Raw genomic sequence first — 23426 nt, forward strand, 5'->3', positions numbered from 1 at the left:
ATCTCTATTATAATGTGATACTAAAGGCTTGTAACAAACATACCTCTATTATAATGTAATACTAAAGCCTTGTAACAAACATACCTCTATTATAATGTAATCCTAAAGCCTTGTAACAAACATACCTCTATTATAATGTAATACTAAAGGCTTGTAACAAACATACCTCTATTATAATGTAATACTAAAGCCTTGTAACAAACATACCTCTATTATAATGTAATCCTAAAGCCTTGTAACAAACATACCTCTATTATAATGTAATACTAAAGCCTTGTAACAAACATACCTCTACATATAACACTAAAGAAGATATCCTTTCTAGATATATAAAGCTTTCAACTGAAAAACTTCCACTTGGCCTCCAAACATGTTATATTTCAAGTAACAATGCTAGACTCCTAAAGACAGATACAATACAGGTGGTAGTTTACTACAAACAGGCGACCATATTTTAATAGTATAACAAGCAAAATTCCACATTTTTATGATAGAAGAAATGGCCTCTTGGTTTCTATGGTAACAAATACCCAAACTTTGGTTTTTCTCCGAAGTAAAGTGTTATGTGGAACTCCGATTAGATTATAGAGTATGTAGGACTAGGTGATGTGACACGTAAGTTATTTCTAGCTTGCCCAGGCTGCCAATTCTCTCATGTCATCATCCTCTTCAGGCCGTGCTGTTTTCCCTGTAATACAAAACAGATAAGGCATGACAGTTCAACCAAAAAAAATATGCATTTTACTATTTTAATTATCATCTAAAACAACTCCTGGATGCTAATACACATACATGTACCACATTCGTGATATACATTTGATTATCATAGACCTGAACAAAAGAATTGGGCGTGAAAGCAAGAGAAGATACTATCAATGGCCACCAGAAGGTATACCAAATCTACTCTACATCAAGGTTAGCTATACCTTTTTTATCCTCCAAAGTCTGAACTAATGTTAGGTTAACCAGTAATGGAATAATTCCTCAGATCTTTGGAAGTTCCAATCAGTAAGTGTTTAATAACGATCTTACTCTTGGTTTTAGGTTCCTGGGTAGGAACAGAAGGCAAGTCATCCAAGGCAGGACCGACATTCAGCAGCTGTTCGTCCAGGCCCTCTTGTTCCAGCTCCTCTAACTCAGCCAGTAAGTCATCCTGTGGTCAAACAGAACCGGGCAGTATGTAAGGTCAAACAACATCCATTTTTTTTTTTTGCAAAGGGAATCCTTAAAATATTCTTTATTAGTCTTTTTTCTGCATATATTTTATAGGTTTACTTATGTTGTGGGTGGGGAAAAGACATGTCTGTCTGATATCTATAGTCTTTAGCTACATTTGATTATTCTGTTTGGGACTAGATAAAGTCCTACCTCATCCACATCCTCCCCAAAGCCTACTGGATTAGATATAGCCTCAGATATCTCATTGGCTATCTCTTGTTGATCAGCCACCTCATCCATCATATCGTGAACTTGATCCACATCTCTGTAAACAACCCATACACTTTGTATTAAGTTCTGGGCTAATTTTGTGGTGTATTTATTCTATAATCACGCAACTGTATAGTTCAGCAATGTGACGACATCAACAACTAGCCACAACATCATCCACTACAACATACAACTTATCAACGGTGCTTATTATTTTGAAACAATACAACATACAATATCCAGAGAATTTGATTTGTGAGATATAAAACATGGGAATGAAAGTGTAAATAAATAAATGGCACAAAGTCATTCAACTGTAAATATCAAAGATATTGTAATTGTCTTTCCTAACATCTATATTTGCTCTGAAGACTGCAGGAGGAACTTAATTACTCTTAATTTTCATAATTACCTAAAACATTTTTTTCAAAGATACAAGTTCTTCGAATGACATGTTAAAAAATGTGTCACTCCAAATATTTAAATGTCAATTAATTCACTTGTTTGTACTGATGTTAAAAATGTTATAAGGAAGTTGCTTAATTTGTATAGGAAGGTTTACCTCCCTTTGTCTTCAGACAGAGTGTAGAGCAACTGTTATAAATAAATATACAATTACCATCGACTTTTTTTTTAAACAAAAACTTATCAAGTGTATAGTGTATAGAAAATTTCAATTTTTCAAATCATGTTTCCATATTAATTATTCATCGGGTATTTGAAAATGTATTTTTATATTTATATTTTGTATCATGTCTTGACATCAAATCATTGTTAATTTATTCACATTATTGTGTATTAATTGTATTGGCACTAACGTATTGACCGACGTAATGTCAATGGTGAACAAATCACCTCATATAACATATCTTAGAACTTAACATCAATTATCCAGATGATTATAACTTTGGGGAGACTCCTCCAGTAAGTAAACATCCAAGGAAAACAAGTTTTTAACTTGATGAACAGTACATGTTGATTCATCAATATCTCAAATAATACCAGTAGGGTAAACATGATCACTATGATTGCAGTCTGAATGACAGATAAATAATCTTTACACACAAATTTTATTTATCTGCCATCCAAATTGTATTCATACCGGCACTGATTACAATCTGATGACCGATCAAGGGTTAAATTAAGTATTTCTTGACAATAGACGTAGGTGAGTTTATAGCCAGGCATGTAAAGGTAAAGCATTTTCTTCATCTTAAATTCCAGCAAAATCAGCCCCACCCCCACCTCCATCCCCATCTCCACCCCCATCCCACCCCCACCTCCATCCCCATCTCCACCCCCATCCCCATCTCCACCCCCATCCCACAAAAACTCTATTTCACTTTATCTTAATATGACAAATGAATCGTTGTTTCAATGCTGCATGCTGATGAAAAAGATCTGTTAATTAAATACATACAGGTCTTTGTGAGCTCCCTTCATTGCCTTGGCTGCATCCCCCATGACCTTGAAGACCTCTGTGTTGGTATTGGCATTCTCTAGAGCCTCCTTCTGGAACTCAATTGTTGACAAGGTGCCGTCAATGCTTGCTAATTGTTTCTCGTATCTCTTTTTCCTCTTCAGAGCTTGAAGGGCAACTACAAAAGAATGTGACAAGATGGATCATATTGACCATCAACCTCAACATAGCATGGTATAATTAACACTTGTGTTCTATGATATTGCTGAACAGAAAAAATCTAGATGGCCCTCAGCTTACGTTTGAATTCCTTTTCCAGTTAACTTGGTATTGTATTTGGCCCTTTCACAAACGCTACACAGAAGCAAGAATTGTATGTGCAGGACATTTCAATTTCAGTAGTATGTCAGAGAAGAGACCTGTCTGTAAAATACATTACAGTACAGCACACTTACCTGTCTGTGTAAAATACATCACAGTACAGTACACTTACCTGTCTACGTAACATACATCACAGTACATCACACTTACCTGTCTATGTAAAATACATCACAGTACGGCACACTTACCTGTCTGTGTAAAATACATCACAGTACAGTACACTTACCTGTCTATGTAACATACATCACAGTACAGCACACTGACCTGTCTATGTAAAATACATCACAGTACAGCAAACTTACCTGTCTATGTAAAATACATCACAGTACAGCACACTTACCTGTCTGTGTAAAATACATCAAAGTACAACACACTGACCTATGTAAAATACATCACAGTACAGCACACTTACCTGTCTGTGTAACATACATCACAGTACAGCACACTTACCTATGTAAAATACATCACAGTACAGCACACTTACCTATGTAAAATACATCAAAGTACAACACACTGACCTGTCTATGTAAAATACATCACAGTACAGCACACTTACCTGACTGTGTAAAATACATCACAGTACAGCACACTTACCTGTTTATGTAACATACATCACAGTCAAGCACACTTACCTGTCTGTGTAAAATACATCACAGTACAGCACACTTACCTGTCTGTGTAAAATACATCACAGTACAGCACACTTACCTGTCTATGTAACATACATCACAGTACAGCACACTTACCTGTCTGTGTAAAATACATCACAGTACGACACACTTACCTGTCTTTGTAAAATACATCACAGTACAGCACACTTACCTGTCTGTGTAAAATACATCACAGTACAGCACACTTACCTGTCTATGTAAAGTACATCACAGTACAGCACACTTACCTGTGTAAAATACATCACAGTACAGCACACTTACCTGTCTATGTAACATACATCACAGTACAGCACACTTACCTGTCTGTGTAAAATACATCACAGTACAGCACACTTAACTGTCTGTGTAAAATACATCAAAGTACAACACACTTACCTGTCTGTGTAAAATACATCACAGTACAGCACACTTACCTGTCTGTGTAAAAAACATCACAGTACAGCACACTTACCTGTCTATGTAACATACATCACAGTACAGCACACTTACCTGTCTATGTAAAATACATCAAAGTACAGCACACTTACCTGTCTGTGTAAAATACATCAAAGTACAACACACTGACCTATGTAAAATACACCACAGTACAGCACACTTACCTGTCTGTGTAAAATACATCACAGTACAGCACACTTACCTGTCTGTGTAACATACATTACAGTACAGCACACTTACCTGTCTGTGTAACATACATCACAGTACAGCACACTTACCTGTCTGTGTAACATACATCACAGTACAGCACACTTACCTGTCTGTGTAAAATACATCACAGTACAGCACACTTACCTGTCTATGTAAAATACATCACAGTACAGTACACTTACCTGTCTATGTAACATTAGGGTAGTGTAAACTTGCCTGGTATGTAATATTATGGTAGAATACATTTGCCTCTCTCGACTAATAGACATTATGGTATTGCACACTTGCTTGTCTACGTAAGAGATGTTATGGTAAAATACACTTACTTAGCTCCGCTGTTTATCAAACATGTTATATATTAAATATTACTAGAATCTTTACCCACATTGATCGCAAGACAAAAAAAGTCTTGATCCAAGGGTTGTAAGATTCTGAAATGAACCAAGGTTTTATTTAAGGGGTGGAATAGTGAACAGAATAGGTGGACTATAGAGAAAAAGAAACTTTAAATTTTCTGATGATGGTAGGTTAATATTGAGCTCCCATTAAATTCATTTTGAATTCTCTGCATAATGGTCTTCTACCCAGCTACTTAAAATGCAGTTAAACTCAAGTCTTATATACCATCAAAACTGAGCTATCTATGATGTCAGAGGCGACAGGATTTAATCGACCTTAAAACTGTTGTAAATTGATAAGACAAAACAAAATACTGATAATGAAGAACGGATTTATTAGCAATTTCACATTCAGAATATAGTTTAACAATACATACCAATAAATGGTAGTGAATTAACATATTTTGATATCTTGATGCTGTCAGCAATGACAAGCCATTCTCTCCACAATAATCCACAAACATGGGAGAAACATCTTATTTTACCTGCTGGACTTATCTATCATTTCTCTGATCAGATAAATTGTTTATGAATGAAATAGTAACTGTTACTGTGGAGTAATCCACCAAATTATACATGTGTGTGGTTGTGACATGTAGGATCTTCCTGAAATCAATGTCCACAGTTAGTAACGTCAAAAATATTGTCATTGGATTAAGTCAATTCATTGTGGACTATGTCCATCAACTGTTAACTCAAAAACATCAATGTCCACAGTTAGTAACGTCAAAAATATTGTCATTGGATTAAGTCAATTCATTGTGGACTATGTCCATCAACTGTTAACTCAAAAACATCAATGTCCACAGTTAGTAACGTCAAAAATATTGTCATTGGATTAAGTCAATTCATTGTGGACTATGTCCATCAACTGTTAACTCAAAAACATACTAGAGTTCATGGATTCCTCTTTAACAAAGTCCCAAATTTCTGGTGTAATGTGGAGTACAACATTGATGACCATAGTCAACTTCAAATATGGTTCTGTTTTCTAAAATAAAATTTAATATAAGTAGATAAGATTGTAAACAAACTGTACTTACCTACATCAACAAGTTAGATATTTGTTCGAAAATGGCTTTTTCATTCATACAAACTGGAGCCAACTGAAAGCTGGCTAAACTAAAAATATGGTATCCTAATTTCTATAACTACATGCCTATAAAACATCTATCTATGATTCAAAACCTATCCTTAATTCACCGATGTCACATGGACATGAAACCAAATAATTTCCAACAAAATGTGAAACCTGTTGAAATGTTGCGAGGAGTAGTTACAATAAATAACAAATCTTTAAAGAAGACACTACAACTGCAAAGGTGCATGAAGATGTGGAAATTGAAAACAAATATAAAAACAACAATGAAGACAATTCAATCCTATAATAAAAACCTAGGCTTGTCTCAGCACATATTTCCATGGATACAGCAGTTACTAAGGTGATGTAAAACGCCTTACAGTACTACATGCAATACACGCCATTCCTCTTGAAGATTTGATCTTCTTTGGAGTTGAAGTTCTAATTCACTGACCCGTAAAACTATGTAACAAAAAACCCAATAAATCAATAATTTGGCCTTGTATATTTACTATTTCAAACAATTTTTACCACTATAACAGACTACTTGTTTTAATAGCCAGACAGTGTTATTAAATAGTGGCCATTTTGGATTTCAGGATCTTGTTATACCCGGACTTCTTAGAATAATTCTGTTCATTTTTAATGAAAGTAACACTTGCCTTAACATTCAGAACAGATTCTAATGCTCAGTGTGACAGTATGCGAAATATTAAAATCTGTGGTGAAAAAAATTTGTATAACGGATTCAAACAAAAATGTAACAGACAAAAAGTCCAGAATTACGTAAGGCACCATTGTTGGTGCTTTATTTACTGGCAAGTTAGTATCAACACTGACTCGTGTACAAAGAACACCAGTTCTATTCTTGTCACAACCTTTCATGGTAATTCACAAGGAACATAGATTGAATTTGATGAAATATTTATTTCAATATATCTTAACATTAATATTCATAAATATACTGTTTGCAAATTCAAACTGTTGCAAGTCATTTGAAAATGAATTAAAAACACATATATTCTATTGATTTTTCATAACAGAGAATAACAGAATAGTAATTATGAAACAGCATTCTCTCCCAAGGTCTTTTTATCACCGAAAGCAGGTACCGGTACATCAAGATTTCACGGAACAATTCGGGTTTCAGAGGTGTATCATAAAACTGTTATTTATCAAACAATTCACAAGAATACCAATCTACAAAACAAAATGTTTTTTATATCTTATAAATGATTTATGAATTCTTGTCTGTCTGGAAGTCAATGAATTGGTACTTAAAACTATGGCCTTAAAAACCCTCATTTCATATAACACTACTTTGCACAGGATTTTTTCTCTTTTCGTGTGCATGTGTGTGTCATGCTCTGACATCATACAAAACACTAAATGACAACAAATAAAGCAGCCAGTTGCATTGTGGGTAGTTTTAAAAAAAATATTACAAGGACAATACTGAAAACTATTTTTGCTAAATGGGAACATACAAAAAACAAACTTCAGTTTAACACATTTTATATTTTGTAATGAATATTGTGATGAATATAACTTCCCAACACTTACTAGACAGACACATTCTAACAATTGTAGGAACCGAACAATACATATCATTGTTTAAATTTGGCTACCATTGTATGTAGTATATGTAGTGCTTTTGCAAGAACTCTTTTTTACATTGGAAAATTGAACTGAAATAACCAAAACCCAAACAATTCATGAAATTCATACAGCGTGCTTTAAACATGTATAATTCATCTTTTTTTCAAAACTCCATGCCCAGAGGTCTTCCTTTTTTCATTTATTTTCCTATGCCCTTTCACATTTCTGCTCTAGAACAATAACTAAATTATATATACTCATATAACCATGGAGGTTGATGTCATACATTCACATGTAGAAGTCAAATGTCAGTACATGTTAGTCATTTGCCCTTATAAGATGTCTACAATACACTCTGGGAAAGGTTGTTGTCAAGGCCTGAAAATCAGACAAGCAGATTTAACAGCTCTTATAACAGTATCCATCAATTACAACAGCACAGCCTTACAGATTGTACATTCAAAGTTATAATGAATAAATTAAAACAGACTGTTTCATAACAGTTTCAATATTAATTCAATGTATCAATTTTTACTGGTATTTTAAAGTAGAAGAGTCACAATTCACAAATTGGTATTTAAGAAAACAATATTGTTGATATAACAATCACAACAGACATATTAACATTTATCTACATCTGCAAGTTCTCTTACATACATCCAAATTGGTTTCCTGTACACTTAAGGAAAGTGCTAGAAATATACATATATATTATAGACTGTCGGTAACAGAATATACAAGATATTTATAGCAGAAAAAAACTACTTACAGTTATACATGAATGGAAATTAAATACAGACCTCAAAACACACATACACATTCATACACACATCCATTCATTATCTGTTACCGTACTTTTTATGAGCAGTTTCTTATTTTAATATTTCTTGGCTCTTATATTTCTTATCTCTTAATGTTCAATACAGATATCTACCGTGTTAAAAAATTACAAACATGTTAAAAATATTTATGGTATGACAAAGAGAATAATGAAAAAATATTTATTTTTAAAAGGTGACAAAGATCAACCAAGTGATGTCCAATATCTTTAAATCAAATTTCTGTTCATTTTGTGTCATCACTTATTCACTGAAAGAGTGCAAATGGCTGTTCAGAGTTAACTTATCAAATATTTATCAACATTTTATCTGTAATCTCTAAAGTACCAATAACTAACACTGTCTAGTCTAAAGCTGTTTAGTAGGTAGCAGAACATGGGTTTATCACCAGTCAAATGTGTTAATAGACAGAGTCACACTTTCTTTAGGACAAGTTCATGGTGAATTGATGGTTACTGAATCAACATAATAAAATATTTACATTCATTTACCAGTAACAGTGAAGTTTCACAGACAGCAGGTTCTCAAGATATGTCTGCAAATGAAGTAATAGTAAGTCTAAAATTCTAACTATCACATTCTCTTTGAATCTGAATTCTGTATGACAATTAAATGACCTTCAACACTTGGAGAGACTGAAGCCTTTTCCAGCCACAATAGGTTTACCACTAGTCCAACATAAGGCAAATGTCTGTGTGTACTGGTGAGTGACTGATATTTTTAACTTGCCCAGGCAGCGAGTTCCTTCATGTCATCATCGTCATCTGCTACGGCAACCTTCTCTGTAACACAAAAAGAGAAGTATGAAGCTACTGGTTTATAAATATACCTTTTATCACCAATGCCTAATCCCATAGTCATAACAGATGTAAAGTAGATGTTGAAAAAATAATTTACAAGTTATCTTTATATTTTATATAATTATATTGATTTCAGAAACTCATTGAAGTTTACCTATTTGTCTAACAATGAATCATTAAGATTATTGGTTCAGGTCTTTCTAAGAGAATCTCTAACATCTGAAAAATTCCAAACTGTTATGTTTTAACACAACAACTTTTGAAACTAGAGACGTGAAGTGCCACCTTCAGTATACAACTGTATAAAAGACTTACTATTAGCCCTTGGTTCTGCTGTGGGAACAGAAGGTAAGTCATCCAGTCCTTCACTAATAGGACCAACATTTATTAGCTGTTCATCTAACTGTTCTTGTTCTAAATCTTCCAGTTCAGCTAAAAGGTCATCCTGTAGGGAGACAAAACAATGGTATTAATGGATTTAAATCAGATAAACATTATAACTATCAAACCAGTGATCTGCACCAAGTATGTACTGGTAATATCATAATTTGAATTTTTAAACTACAGTTATCACCTCTCAGTTCTCCCGCGCTCCCCCTTCCCCTCACCCCATCACCTTTTCAATGTTTATTAGCATTTATTACCAATTTTTGTATTCATTAGGGATGTATACATATTCAATGTTGAAGTGTTAAACAATCACTGAAACTGGAATCTGTGTAATGGTACTACAAACCTCACCTCACCATCCTCATCAAGTGTACACTACCATGACATACTAACATGACCCTATTTATCAGGAGTGCAGTACCATTACATAAATATACACAATAACCCTACATGACAAGTGATAACACAGTGTACTTACCTCATCCACATCCTCTCCGAAGCCTACAGGGTTGGAAATAGCCTCAGATATCTCGTTAGCAACCTCCTGCTGCTCTGCAATATCATCCATAACATCTTGCACCTTGTCCAAATCCCTGGAACAAACATAACAATCGTTAATGTATGTTACATTTTCCTGAATTTTCTAAACAAGACAAAAACTGTAAATTACAATGTGAGCAATCACCAATCAGTCTATACCTCTGATCAAACACTGTCTGTCACCTCTGATCAAACATTGTCTGTCACCTCTGATCAAATCTTGTCTGTCACCTCTGATCAAATCTTGTCTGTCACCTCTGATCAAATCTTGTCTGTCACCTCTGATCAAATCTTGTCTGTCACCTCTGATCAAATCTTGTCTGTCACCTCTGATCAAACATTGTCTGTCACCTCTGATCAAACATTGTCTGTCACCTCTGATCAAACATTGTCTGTCACCTCTGATCAAACATTGTCTGTCACCTCTGATCAAACATTGTCTGTCACCTCTGATCAAATCTTGTCTGTCACCTCTGATCAAACATTGTCTGTCACCTCTGATCAAATTTTGTATGTCACCTCTGATCAAATCTTGTCTGTCACCTCTGATCAAACATTGTCTGTCACCTCTGATCAAACATTGTCTGTCACCTCTGATCAATTTTTGTCTGTCACCTCTGATCAAACATTGTCTGTCACCTCTGATCAAATCTTGTCTGTCACCTCTGATCAAACATTGTCTGTCACCTCTGATCAAACATTGTATGTCACCTCTGATCATATTTTTTCTGTCACCTCTGATCAAATCTTGTCTGTCACCTCTGATCAAACATTGTATGTCACCTCTGATCAAATCTTGTCTGTCACCTCTGATCAAATTTTGTATGTCACCTCTGATCAAACATTGTCTGTCACCTCTGATCAAACATTGTATGTCACCTCTGATCAAATCTTGTCTGTCACCTCTGATCAAACATTGTCTGTCACCTCTGATCAAACATTGTATGTCACCTCTGATAATATTTTTTCTGTCACCTCTGATCAAATCTTGTCTGTCACCTCTGATCAAACATTGTCTGTCACCTCTGATCAATTTTTGTCTGTCACCTCTGATCAAACATTGTCTGTCACCTCTGATCGACCATTGTATGTCATCTCTGATCAAACACTGTCTGTCACCTCTGATTAAACATTGTCTGTCACCTCTGATCAAACATTGTCTGTCACCTCTGATCAATTTTTGTCTGTCACCTCTGATCAAACATTGTCTGTCACCTCTGATCAAACATTGCATGTCACCTCTGATCAAACATTGTCTGTCACCTCTGATCGACCACTGTATGTCACCTCTGATCAAACACTGTCTGTCACCTCTGATCAAACATTGTCTGTCACCTCTGATCAAACATTGTCACCTCTGATCAAAAATTGTCTGTCACCTCTGATCAAACATTGTCTGTCACCTCTGATCAAACATTGTCTGTCACCTCTGATCAAACATTGTCTGTCACCTCTGATCAAATATTGTCTGTCACCTCTGATCAAATCTTGTCTGTCACCTCTGATCAAACATTGTCTGTCACCTCTGATCAAACATTGTCTGTCACCTCTGATCAAACATTGTCTGTCACTTCTGATCAAACATTGTCTGTCACCTCTGATCATATTTTTTCTGTCACCTCTGATCAAATCTTGTCTGTCACCTCTGATCAAACATTGTATGTCACCTCTGATCAAACATTGTCTGTCACCTGTGATCAAACAATGTTTAAACCTACAACAGTTGAGGCGAGGAAATAGCAATGTTTAAACCTACAACAGTTGTGGCAAGGGACTAGTAATGTTTAAACCTACAATAGTCGTGGCATGGGACAAGTTATGATACATACATGTCTTTGTGAGCTCCTTTCATTGCCTTGGCTGCGACTCCCATGACCTTTAGGACTTCTGTGTTGGTACTGGCATTCTCCAGAGCCTCTTTCTGGAACTCTATTGTGGTCAAGGTGCCGTCTACGTGTGCTAACTGTTTCTCAAATCTCTTCTTCCTTTTCAGCGCTTGAAGGGCAACTGAAAAATAAAAATAAATTATGAAAAAAACAACTTCCACTAATATCATAGCAAGAAAATTCTCTGGTTAAAAGATTAAAGATGAATTTATTTTGCCACTCAAAGAATCAAATATTGCAGAATAATGCAGCTATAACAGTAATTTGCCAAGTGACAACACATTACAAAGTGCTATATATAATACCTTTATATATACAATGTATATGAATGATTACATAATGACCAAATATAGAATTTCCTGGTACATGTAAGAAGTGGCAAGTGACATTACATTACAGAGTGCCATATATAATATTTATATATATATATATATATATATATATGAAAGATTATATAATGACCAATAAAGAATTTCCTGGTACATGTAAGATGTGACCACTTCAAACCCACCATTATAAAACGGTCATAAATGGTGAAGATTCATATCTGATCAAATGTGATACTGATCCATTTATCAGGTGAAAAACAGTGCTAACCCATTATTATCTGATTCTACATGGTGCTGACCTTTACAACACAATCAAGTGTAGAACCATTATTATCTGGCTCAATATGGTGCTGACCTTTACAACACAATCAAGTGTAGAACCATTATTATCTGGCTCAATATGGTGCTGACCTTTACAACACAATCAAGTGTAGAACCATTATTATCTGGTTCAACATGGTGCTGGCCTTTACAACACAATCAAGTGTAGAACCATTATTATCAGGTTCAAAATGGTGCTGACCTTTACAACACAATCAAGTGTAGAACCATTATTATCTGGTTCAATATGGTGCTGGCCTTTACAACACAATCAAGTGTAGAACCATTATCATCTGGCTCAATATGGTGCTGACCTTTACAACACAATCAAGTGTAGAACCATTATTATCTGGTTCAATATGGTGCTGGCCTTTACAACACAATCAAGTGTAGAACCATTATTATCTGGTTCAATATGGTGCTGGCCTTTACAACACAATCAAGTGTAGAACCATTATTATCTGGCTTAATATGGTGCTGGCCTTTACAACACAATCAAGTGTAGAACCATTATTATCTGGCTCAATATGGTGCTGGCCTTTACAACACAATCAAGTGTAGAACCATTATTATCTGGTTCAATATGGTGCTGGCCTTTACAACACAATCAAGTGTTGAACCATTATTATCTGGCTCAATATGGTGCTGACCTTTACAACACAATCAGGTGTAGAACCATAATTTTCTGGTTTTATGTGTAAAATGAAGTCAGTTATTATAATTTGGTTACTTTACTTAGATATAATTTTCAAATCTATTAAAATATGGTAAAAGATATTGCCAACTCATTAAGAAATTGTTACGTTTAGTGCAGTTTTCCATTAAAATCTGTACTGATAAAAAGTGTTGATACACTAAAACCACACATAGTTTAGACCTATTGAAATCTGGTTTTATGTAAAGTGTTGGCCCATTAAAATCTGTTTATTTATATCATGCTGACCCAGTGAGGTCTGGTTACCATGTAGAATTGGCCCATTAAAATCTGTTTATATACATCATGCTGACCCAGTGAGGTCTGGTTACCATGTTGACTTGGCCCATTAAAATCTATTTATATATATCATGCTGACCCGTTGCAGTTTGATTACTATTTAGTGTTGTCCCATTAATATCTGTTTATATATATCATGTTGACCCATTGCAGTTTGATTACTATTTAGTGTTGTCCCATTAAATCTATTTATATATATCATGCTGACCCATTGCAGTTTGATTACTATTTAGTGTTGGCCCATTAAAATCTGTTTATATATATCATGCTGACCCAGTGAGGTCTGGTTACCATGTAGACTTGGCCCATTAAAATCTGTTTATATATATCATGCTGACCCAGTGAGGTCTGGTTACCATGTAGTGTTGGCCCATTAAAATATGTTTATGTATATCATGCTGACCCACCGCAGTTTGATTATTATTTAGTGTTGTCCCATTAAAATCTATTTATATATATCATGCTGACCCACCGCAGTTTGATTACTATTTAGTGTTGTCCCATTAAAATCTATTTATATATATCATGCTGACCCACCGCAGTTTGATTACTATTTAGTGTTGTCCCATTAAAATCTATTTATGTATATCATGCTGACCCAGTGAGGTTTGATTACTATTTAGTGTTGTCCCATTAAAATCTATTTATGTATATCATGCTGACCCAGTGAGGTTTGATTACTATTTAGTTTTGGCCCATTAAAATCTGGTGTTGTATGGTGTTGATCTATATTGCTACCATGCTGATTCATTAAGATCAGGTTATGTGTAGATCTGGTCCAATGAAATCTGACTATATAAAGTGCAGGCACATTAATAGGTGGTTATATATGCAAATCTATTGAAATAATAGTGCCAGCTAATTAAAATCTGGTTATACATTTAGAGCTGATCATTTGAAATCTCGTTATGTAATAATAATGCCTGCTCATTAAAATATGATTACCAAGTGTCTAGCCATTGAAAAGTGATCATACATAGTGCTGCTGGCCAATTAAAAACTGACTATATACAATTTATAGGGCTAATCGCAGCATAATGAAGTTATATAATTGTACAACGGACTCACTTAAATATGGTTATATATTGCATATCCATTAAAAAGTGATCATGCCTAGTATTGCTGATCCATTAAAAACTGGCAATATATAGTGCGGAGTCATTTCAAAGAGATTATAATCATTATATTAGGCATGTGTGCTTACTTATGTGATAATATAGGACCCATTATCTGTGTTCATGAAACTCATTTATTCATACATATTATAAATACCATGCATCGCTGTATCTTATTATCTATGTTACATGCATGATTTCCACACAAGGCTAGCCATGCTATAAACACATTACATATATACACATGTATATAATAGTATTGCTAAAATTTTATCATGATATTAGATATTATTGTATACCATTCCAAACAGATATGATCATTTCAATCAGCAGTCAGAGTAAAGAGTAGCTTAATTGTCAGCATGTAAACAAACTAAAGTTGGTGATATCCAGTTTAACATCCAGCACATCAACACAAGGTTAAGCATTAGAAAACAGTATTTTCGTGTTCAAAGAGTTCAAGAGCTTGTTCTTATGAAATCTGACATTTGTTGAAGTTTATCTTGTTTCCTATATCTGATAAAGACAGTCTTGTATTGAAATTTGTTTAATATATGTTAAGTCTATTTTTTCACTGAAAAATTTGTCAGATGCTATTATCTCCATGCCTCCGATACAGATCCAAGCAGGGCCCTCAACATCGCACCAGTCTAAGGGGAGAAGATATGATGTAGTACTCCTTCGTCCAGTTCATTAGTAGTTTTAGCCTAAGGGATAAGTTTTTTAATGACAGATTATCCAACATTATTTCAAATCATCATATACTACATAAGTATTGTAGTTTTAATATGCAGGCCATACTTCTATGACTTTGTTTACGGTCCTATATAATGGACTTCCTTTTCAAGCACATATATTTTACTGTCACTGCAAATTACTAATTTATACACCTGGTAGCCTTGATTTTAAGTAACTCAACTCAAAAACAAAACAAATTTTGAAAACTAAAACAGCTTAACTTAAAAGATTGATTTACTTGCAAGGATGAGTTGTTTTTCACTTTCTCATGTGAATTGTTTAGATGAATGCAAAAGTACAGTATCAAACCTGTCGTATGCTTCAATATATTGCCAAAATTTTTATGAAGATAACACAGGACTTACCAACAGTACATTAATGTTCAAAAGTTGTTCAGTTATATTTTCATCTCCGAGAAAGTTCGTCAAATTTTGCATAATGCTTGAACCTATCTTCCCACCCTCCCAAGTTAATGGCTAATCAGATCTGACAAACTTTCATCCAAAAAACATTAATATATCTATTATCTTTGTTGATTTGGAAGGAACTTGACTATGTATGGTACTGTTATGAACCAGTCACATTGTTCTTGGCAGGCTAAAATGGCTTGGTGTGTGTAGCATACAGAATTATTTCTGTGGGTCTGCCAAGGTTTGGATGTATTTGGGTGTGTTTTGGACCTTGCCTGTTGGATGCATTGTACTTGCATTTGCATCATGTGATCTGCCTGTCAGACACGTAAATGAAGTGCAAGAGCTTCAAAACAAGTTCTTTCTAGCTCCTCGCCACAAAGGGCAACTGTATAATATCTGTGTTGGAATTGCCTGTAAGGCAGTCCTGAACCAATAGCCAGACGATACTTTTCATGTTTATTTTCACTCTGCCGATTTTTTACGTCTACATATAAGCCACATCAGTATATAAGCCGTACACCCAACCATCGAGGAAAAAGCAGCATATCATAACCCAGATATGGGAAATACAGGTCTGCATCTCTTGGGACTCAACCACACCATCTTCTAATCCCCTTTCTCTGATCCCTCCATCATCTGCACTTGCACATGCATGGGTCCTAGTTGTGACTGCTTGATACCTAATTGATACTGAATGCATGACCTGTTAGTGATCCGGTGTAGAAGTCCTCTCTCCTATCGGACTGATGCCTGAACGGGACTTCTTACATGCCAGAGGTCCTCACAGGATGCCAGCAATTTGGCGGCAGCTAGCCCTCAGATTACTTGCAACAGGAAAGATGTCCATAACTGGCCCTCACCACACCTTCATTTTCCTTGAAAACCTTGCTCCAAGCCCACAGAAATGAGACGCCATTAGCAAGTTGGCATTACTAACAGTGTTCCTTGCCAGCATAGTGCCTGTAACTACCACAAACTTGTGCAACGCCCCAAACCTACTTAAAAGCATTTGACTATTGACTACCACAGGCCTCTGGGTTGTAATCTGCATGGACCTTCGCAGGCAAATCCCTGCAACTTAATTACCAAGATCAGGTTTTTGAGTATGTTCAAAATTTAACAACAACCAAACTTTCATGCGTACCTACAGACAAAGCCCCCAACCCCCCAACCCCCTCCTCAAGGAGCATGCAAGGTCACTGCAGATCAATTAACTTGACTTTAGAAATGCATACCTCAAATTTTGGCAAGACATATACTGTAACTGAGTAGCTGATGAACCATGACCAAAACAGCTAGTTTGTAGAGATGTTTCACCTACATGTTGTATCAGCCAGACAAGCTAAAGCAAACCACTATATAATAACCTCATTCTACCTATGTATCATAATGGTTGATAAAGGTTTTGGGGGCATGACAGAACATCATTAGATGCTGATAGCTACCAATAACAAGTAGTAAAAGTTATTATCATATAAAAACAAAAAGGAAAAACGGACACATAAAATTTATGTTAAAATCATGCATGATACATCAATTGAATGTTCTTCATCTTTTAAGCATTATCAATCAATAAAAACCGATCCATGTCTAAATGGTCTACAGAAATCCCAATATGGTCAGATGGGCAGCAAATTTAAAGCAATCAAGCTCAGAAATTTATAATTAGAGCAGCTAGAGGTAAGCCATTCTGTGTATGTTAATATGTATTCTGGAGCATTTGTTTCAATTAAGAGCGATATACATGTACCATCTTCAGAACTGCTAATCTGATTGGCTTATGAGAAAAAAAACAAAAGCTTATTTTCAAACATATAAGTCTATACCAATTTTTTTAGCACTGAAATATGATCATAGCTGCTGGGTTTATTACCAGACAACACACAGATTTAAAAATATGATTTTAGGATTGATTCAGGCTCCAAATCTTTAGAACACGTTTTTTTTAAATATACAAAATTGCTATATTCCATCCTGAATAGGAATGCATGCATTTATAAAAGTAAACCTATGCCTATGAGGCATAAGGTATTCTAATTTGTAAAGAGATATCTTCAAAAGAATAGGATTCTTCAGAAGACACTATAGTAATATGTTTAATGTAATAACAAACGGAAACAAAATATATTACTAGGATTAAATTTCAATATTTCTGTAAAGTTATTAATCACATTGTATTTATATATTGAATCAACTACCAGTATAATGACTTGTTGATGCTAAGAGTGAAGGATTTTTTTCACATGATTTGTATTGTAATCGTATAAAGTTAAGTTTTTAATTGATAAGAAATATCACCCATTTTCATTTTTCATGTTAATCTTCATCAAAAATATAATAAGGAAAGAGAAATGAATGTCTGATAAGAAATTCCGAGTAGTATCAATAATTCTGAATATTAATATCAAGATAGATAGATAGATAGATAGATGTATAATACCGAGAATCTAAAATCTATCATGAATTCCTAAAAAGAGTCTTCTGTGTAAATACAGATATACTGCATAGTATTCATACATAATGAATATCATAGTATACTCATAACACTGTTCCACTACTATCAAAGGAAGAAATTAAAGAAGAAAATATGAAACAGAAAGCTCTTTGACAGGGAAAATAACACACAATTTCCTACAATTACACACCATTCATTATGGTTGTCATCAATCTTCAAAAAAGGAATGGAGTCCCTCCAACACACCACGGTCAAGGTCACCTAAACTTCAAGGTCATCATAAAAGCACTCTTGTTGGAGCTTGGGTCCTTTCTTCTTAATTATGACCGATGTGTAGAACATTCAGAAAACGCCGTTTCATTTCTTCTGATCATTTATATATTTAAGACCACAATTCTCAATGGCGGTTGTAGATTTCAGACCACCAATCTATACATAGCGTGGACAAACCATTTCTTTACATCACTAATTAAATGTAAATAACTACAATGTGTGAGTTGAAAATAAATGGGTCCATACAGTGATACCGTGATCACACTGCCCAAGAAATGGTTTTCAGAAACACGATATAACATTGGTAGGCTTAATATTTGCTGTATACTGACTTTCCTGAGAGGTAATTGCTGTAGACTAGAGCAAGTTAACAGGACTCATTCCATGCAAAATGCCATGCCGGGCTCTGCTTTGGACATTCATAGAACATGGTTTTCAATTTGAAACATGAACAGGTTGTGGGCTAAAAATGGATGTGTGAAAGCATTCCACCCAACTTGTACCGTAATTCCAAACATTCCAAAATTACAAAATCACAGATTTCACAGGGTGATCCGGTGGTTGCTAGGGATGGGATAATTAACTCACAATGAGTAGGTAAAGACTGTTGGCATGTACTGTGATGCCACTCGTAATATGGTAGCATTATTATTTATGTAGCATAATCATGTCACAAACTGATATCATCATCAATTTTAACGCATATTTCATGAAACATTGATGACAGGGTTATGAAAAGCTTTCACGAAAACTTACCATTTGTTAAACTTCTTTTTTGTATCATGTGAGAATCATTATAAAACAGAAGTCTGTTCTGTTGTGGATAGAGATATCCCAAACCTTGTGTATGAGTCTAGCTGGTCAGCATGTGGCTTTTAATCAAACTCCTACAATCTGGATGAGATGTCCATGTCCACAGAAGTAATTTTTTATCAAATATGATGTGTATTCTCATTTGGAGCTATTCTTCAATCAACTACTGATTACAAATTTATCAATTTAACATAAATCTATTTTTATATTACTCTGTAGTATATATAATTGCTGTCTGTCTTTTTTCAAATTTCATTACATGGAATATCACATAAGATATTTATTAATATAATCAATGAATGTTTCAAGCAATACAAAAAAAGTAACCTATATCACTCGAAGCACTACAAGCAGGCCAAAATGAAAAGGGAACTAGTAAGATGTTTGTTTGATATGAAATAAAAAGCCAAAAAAAATGCAAGCTTTGAAAGCCTGACACAACTGATTTAGACTGATTACACATAATTATAGTGTTTATTTGGTATACAGAAAAGTCATAGTTTCACTTTGTCAATGTATAAAGTCAGGCCAAGTTTTAAGGACTGGTTATGAGTACTTTTTATCAATTTAACAAAAGACATGGGAAAGGGTCTAGTAAGTTGTAAGAAGTTGGGGCTAATCCCATGGATATACAAGCAATAAAACAGTATTTGAATGAACACAAGACATTTGACTGACAGATAGATGGCAATGACTTATGGAAGTTTACATACATTGTTTTGCAATATTTCAGGTAACAAATAATAATGTATCTGTTGTGACACAAATTATCCTAAAACTGTGAAGCCTTTTTACTTCAGTCAAGACATTTTTGTAGTTTTATTGATCTGCCTTTGATTGGTATTTATGCTTTTTTTGTTAGTCAAAAAAGCATGTATCAATTTAAAACTTTGTATAGTCATCATGCAATATTTCCCCTCAGTCAATGAAACTTTGTTTAGAGCTCCTCAAAAGGCTATAGTAAAATTTGTAAGTCATACATAACATTAATTGGGGCCTATAGGGTCTTCTCATGTCAGAGGATAAAATTATCTTAACTAGACATGTTTGTCTACAAATACAATCAAGCCAACAAGTCCTTTGTGAAAGTAAACATACAAAATGGACTTTTCATATTCACTGACTGTTCTATGTTCTAGTGGGTACATATATGTAAAATTTGGCTCATCTGTTCATAATGTGCACCAATGTTTTGTGTTTTGTTTGATTTATGCAGATCTTTATCCCCTGACCCTGTTCAAGGTCTGCTTTCACAAATTGAGATGATGATGGCTTAAATAATTCTGTCTTCCACACCATACAAGAATAATGTCCTGCCCACAAGTGCTTGGGAATCCTATTTGTTTTCCCACTTTAACTGAATGCCATTTAGCCTCAACCCCTGAAAATGTTGATGGGCATATGAAACATATTGGCCCAACCCCTGAAAATGTTGATGGACATATGAACAGACATCTGTGAGACCAAGTACCCAATGTAAGAGTGTTAGCAAGTAAAGTATTATTATCAAATATACTGTACCCTTTATATCAGAAGTGAACACCATGATAGACATACAGGACATAGGCAGAGAATACAAGAGTTCAGATAACATCATGTGGTATCAGGTAATTGTTATGTTTTGTTTTCCTTTTCAATAAGGCTTGACTGTTTCATGGAAATTTCATTCTATTGCAGTAGGATTTCAAGGTGTGGCCATGGGTGATATTTCTGTTCATTAGATTATCCAATAATAATGGTTTAAATCAAGATTTTGAAAATAAATCATTGCTAAAATTGGTCTTGTCGTGTTCAATTGGACAATGTGGGGTTTCAAATTTTTCAGAATAGTTTTGCACTGTGTCGGAGATTACAATTTGGGCAGTCTCAAATCTTTGTCTAACACCTAGTGTTTACACATGGACATGTTGTGAAGGCATTCTGAGTTGGAATTTGCTGTAATGTGAGCAGTTTGTTACCATGACAATGTTGTTGATTTTAAATTTGTAGTGTTAGGTTGGAATTAATAGTATTTCGTTTTTTAAGCATTAGTTGAGTTGGTGACCATGCCAATCATATGTCAGAAATCAGAAGAAATTTTTAATCTAAACAATTTTTATTTCTCTACCATTAATGTAACTGCTATGAAGTTTATACATATATGTACATGTAAGGATGTATTTTCATAACCAAACTGTTATACCATAGTCCTGAAATTTGCCAATATCATTAAGAGCAACGGTGATAGTAGACATTGCGAGACCTCAGGTGCATATACCTTCTTAGTGCCAATACTAGTTAAGCGCCCTGATTTAGAATCTCAAATCCATTATTGGAATTTAGGGCACACAACCCTAACCCGGAAAAGCAGGTCTTGAACTACTACTGAAGTTACGAACTTACTGTATTCAATATACGAAATCGTGCTGATAATTATGGGGTAATGTCTATAATTGTGTTATTATTTGATACCTCTCTTGTTCTTCGTTCCGTTCTTCTTAGCTGTGTCCAATTCGTGTTCGATTTTCTTTTCGAGGAATGCTGACTTTTTCTCCAACATCCCCTGCACTTCCACTAATTTCTGAATAGCTTCTGTCGGTTCGATTGTTTCATTTTTGTTCTTTCCAAACAATTTGGCGAAGACCGACATCTTGACAGAAATATAACAGGTCTACTGACAATAACTGAGTATTAGAAAACGACGCTAGGTTTATATCATGAAATGTATTCAGCACTGACTGACATTGAGTCACAAACCTATTTCTAATCTAGGTTCACAGTAAAGTTAACTAGAGATTTGATTGGTCGAACCCGTGTATTTTGTAAATATAAGCCAAGGGAGACAACAAACACATTATACAAGGTGGATGCAGACCAGAAATGCATTTACGTTTAAAGAATAAAGAGGGTCTTATTTGGATCAAACGAGGTTAAGAATTTTCTATTTTCCCAGGCCTCCGGCAAGGCAAAAGGCCTAATTCATGACAATCTTCATTAATCTCATATTCAATGGAAACGAATGTTTATTACATAAAACTTTGATTTGAAACTTGATATTCGCGAAACTACTTCGATATGGCCTCTAATATATCTCTTTGATGACGTTCAATACAAATGATGTAATGAAGCTATAACGTCAGAATGGGAACATTTAACCATTAACAGTTCCTACTAAAATTCATATGATGTGTTTAATTACAATGACTGCAGGCATATTTTACATGCTTCTAAAACAAGCGAAAAGATTGGGTACAAGTTGTGACAATCTATAACAATGGGCAAGATTGATATCTGGTAGGTCATTTTAATCAAATGTGTGTTATAACCGAAAAAACTGATGTATATGGCTTTATTACACTTTTGATTTATAAGTTACTGGCATACTTTTGCAATATTTGAAAAAACAAAATCAGATTCTCCCTCATATCTTTCTTTAGTGACATAATAATGCTTCTGATGAAGTTATGTCATCACAATGGAAACAACGGGAACCTTAGTTAGGTTAATCACAACACTGCTACGTCATATTAATGGAATGTGCGTCATAAAAACCTAATATAGCAGGTGTTGTTACGCTGATAACAGTGTATTTATGTGATGTATATATTTCGATTATAAATGTTAATTGTTGTGGATGGTAACGGCCCTGCACTCCCTAATCTATGGTGTTTACCTATTGCAATTGATTCAAGGGTCTGTCCTCAATGTACCAATTTTCGTGCAATATCTGGACAAACAACACAGGGTTTCGAGGGATTGAAGATTGATGAAAATTATGGGAGGTTTTTAAAGTCGTCCAAGCGATCTTTTTGAGCGAAATTCTATTACATTGTGCGACAGGAAGCTGGACGTGTTTGATGGCTCTGTTGCTGTATACATTATTCTTGTTTTGAAACGTAAAATGTCTTACTTGAATTG

General features: G+C 34.6%; 2 protein-coding genes across 2 annotated transcripts; both read right to left on the reverse strand.

Annotated features, from left to right (window-relative positions):
* Positions 1-626: 626 nt before the first annotated feature.
* LOC132553947 (charged multivesicular body protein 4b-like) lies at positions 627-3322 on the reverse strand. Its single transcript, XM_060218242.1, has 5 exons — positions 3304-3322; positions 2849-3026; positions 1369-1483; positions 1033-1153; positions 627-688 (listed from the first exon to the last, which is right to left on the reverse strand). The coding sequence occupies exons 1-5, from the start codon at positions 3320-3322 to the stop codon at positions 627-629; spliced, it is 495 nt and encodes a 164-aa protein (XP_060074225.1).
* Positions 3323-5258: 1936 nt separating this feature from the next.
* On the reverse strand, positions 5259-22257 carry LOC132553913 (charged multivesicular body protein 4b-like). The gene is made up of 5 exons (XM_060218202.1): positions 21981-22257; positions 12022-12199; positions 10131-10245; positions 9578-9707; positions 5259-9244 (listed from the first exon to the last, which is right to left on the reverse strand). Exons 1-5 carry the CDS (start codon positions 22156-22158, stop codon positions 9183-9185), a joined length of 663 nt encoding a protein of 220 aa, XP_060074185.1. The 5' UTR covers positions 22159-22257; the 3' UTR covers positions 5259-9182.
* Positions 22258-23426: the final 1169 nt, after the last annotated feature.

The sequence above is a fragment of the Ylistrum balloti genome, unplaced genomic scaffold (genome assembly GCF_031769215.1).
Source record: "Ylistrum balloti isolate Yb309-2 unplaced genomic scaffold, AGI_CSIRO_Ybal_v1 Utg370368, whole genome shotgun sequence".
NCBI classification, from domain to species: domain Eukaryota; kingdom Metazoa; phylum Mollusca; class Bivalvia; order Pectinida; family Pectinidae; genus Ylistrum; species Ylistrum balloti.

Coding starts and splice junctions, on each gene's coding strand:
- LOC132553947 (XM_060218242.1), bottom strand. Junction 1,484..2,848: donor AAGGGAGCTCACAAAGACCT/GTATGTATTTAA, acceptor GGTTGTTTACAG/AGATGTGGATCAAGTTCACG. Junction 689..1,032: donor CCAGGAACCTAAAACCAAGA/GTAAGATCGTTA, acceptor TTTGTATTACAG/GGAAAACAGCACGGCCTGAA.
- LOC132553913 (XM_060218202.1), bottom strand. CDS start 22,158: ATGTCGGTCTTCGCCAAATTGTTTGGAAAGAACAAAAATGAAACAATC. Junction 12,200..21,980: donor CGGAACGAAGAACAAGAGAG/GTATCAAATAAT, acceptor TTTATTTTTCAG/TTGCCCTTCAAGCGCTGAAA. Junction 10,246..12,021: donor AAAGGAGCTCACAAAGACAT/GTATGTATCATA, acceptor TGTTTGTTCCAG/GGATTTGGACAAGGTGCAAG.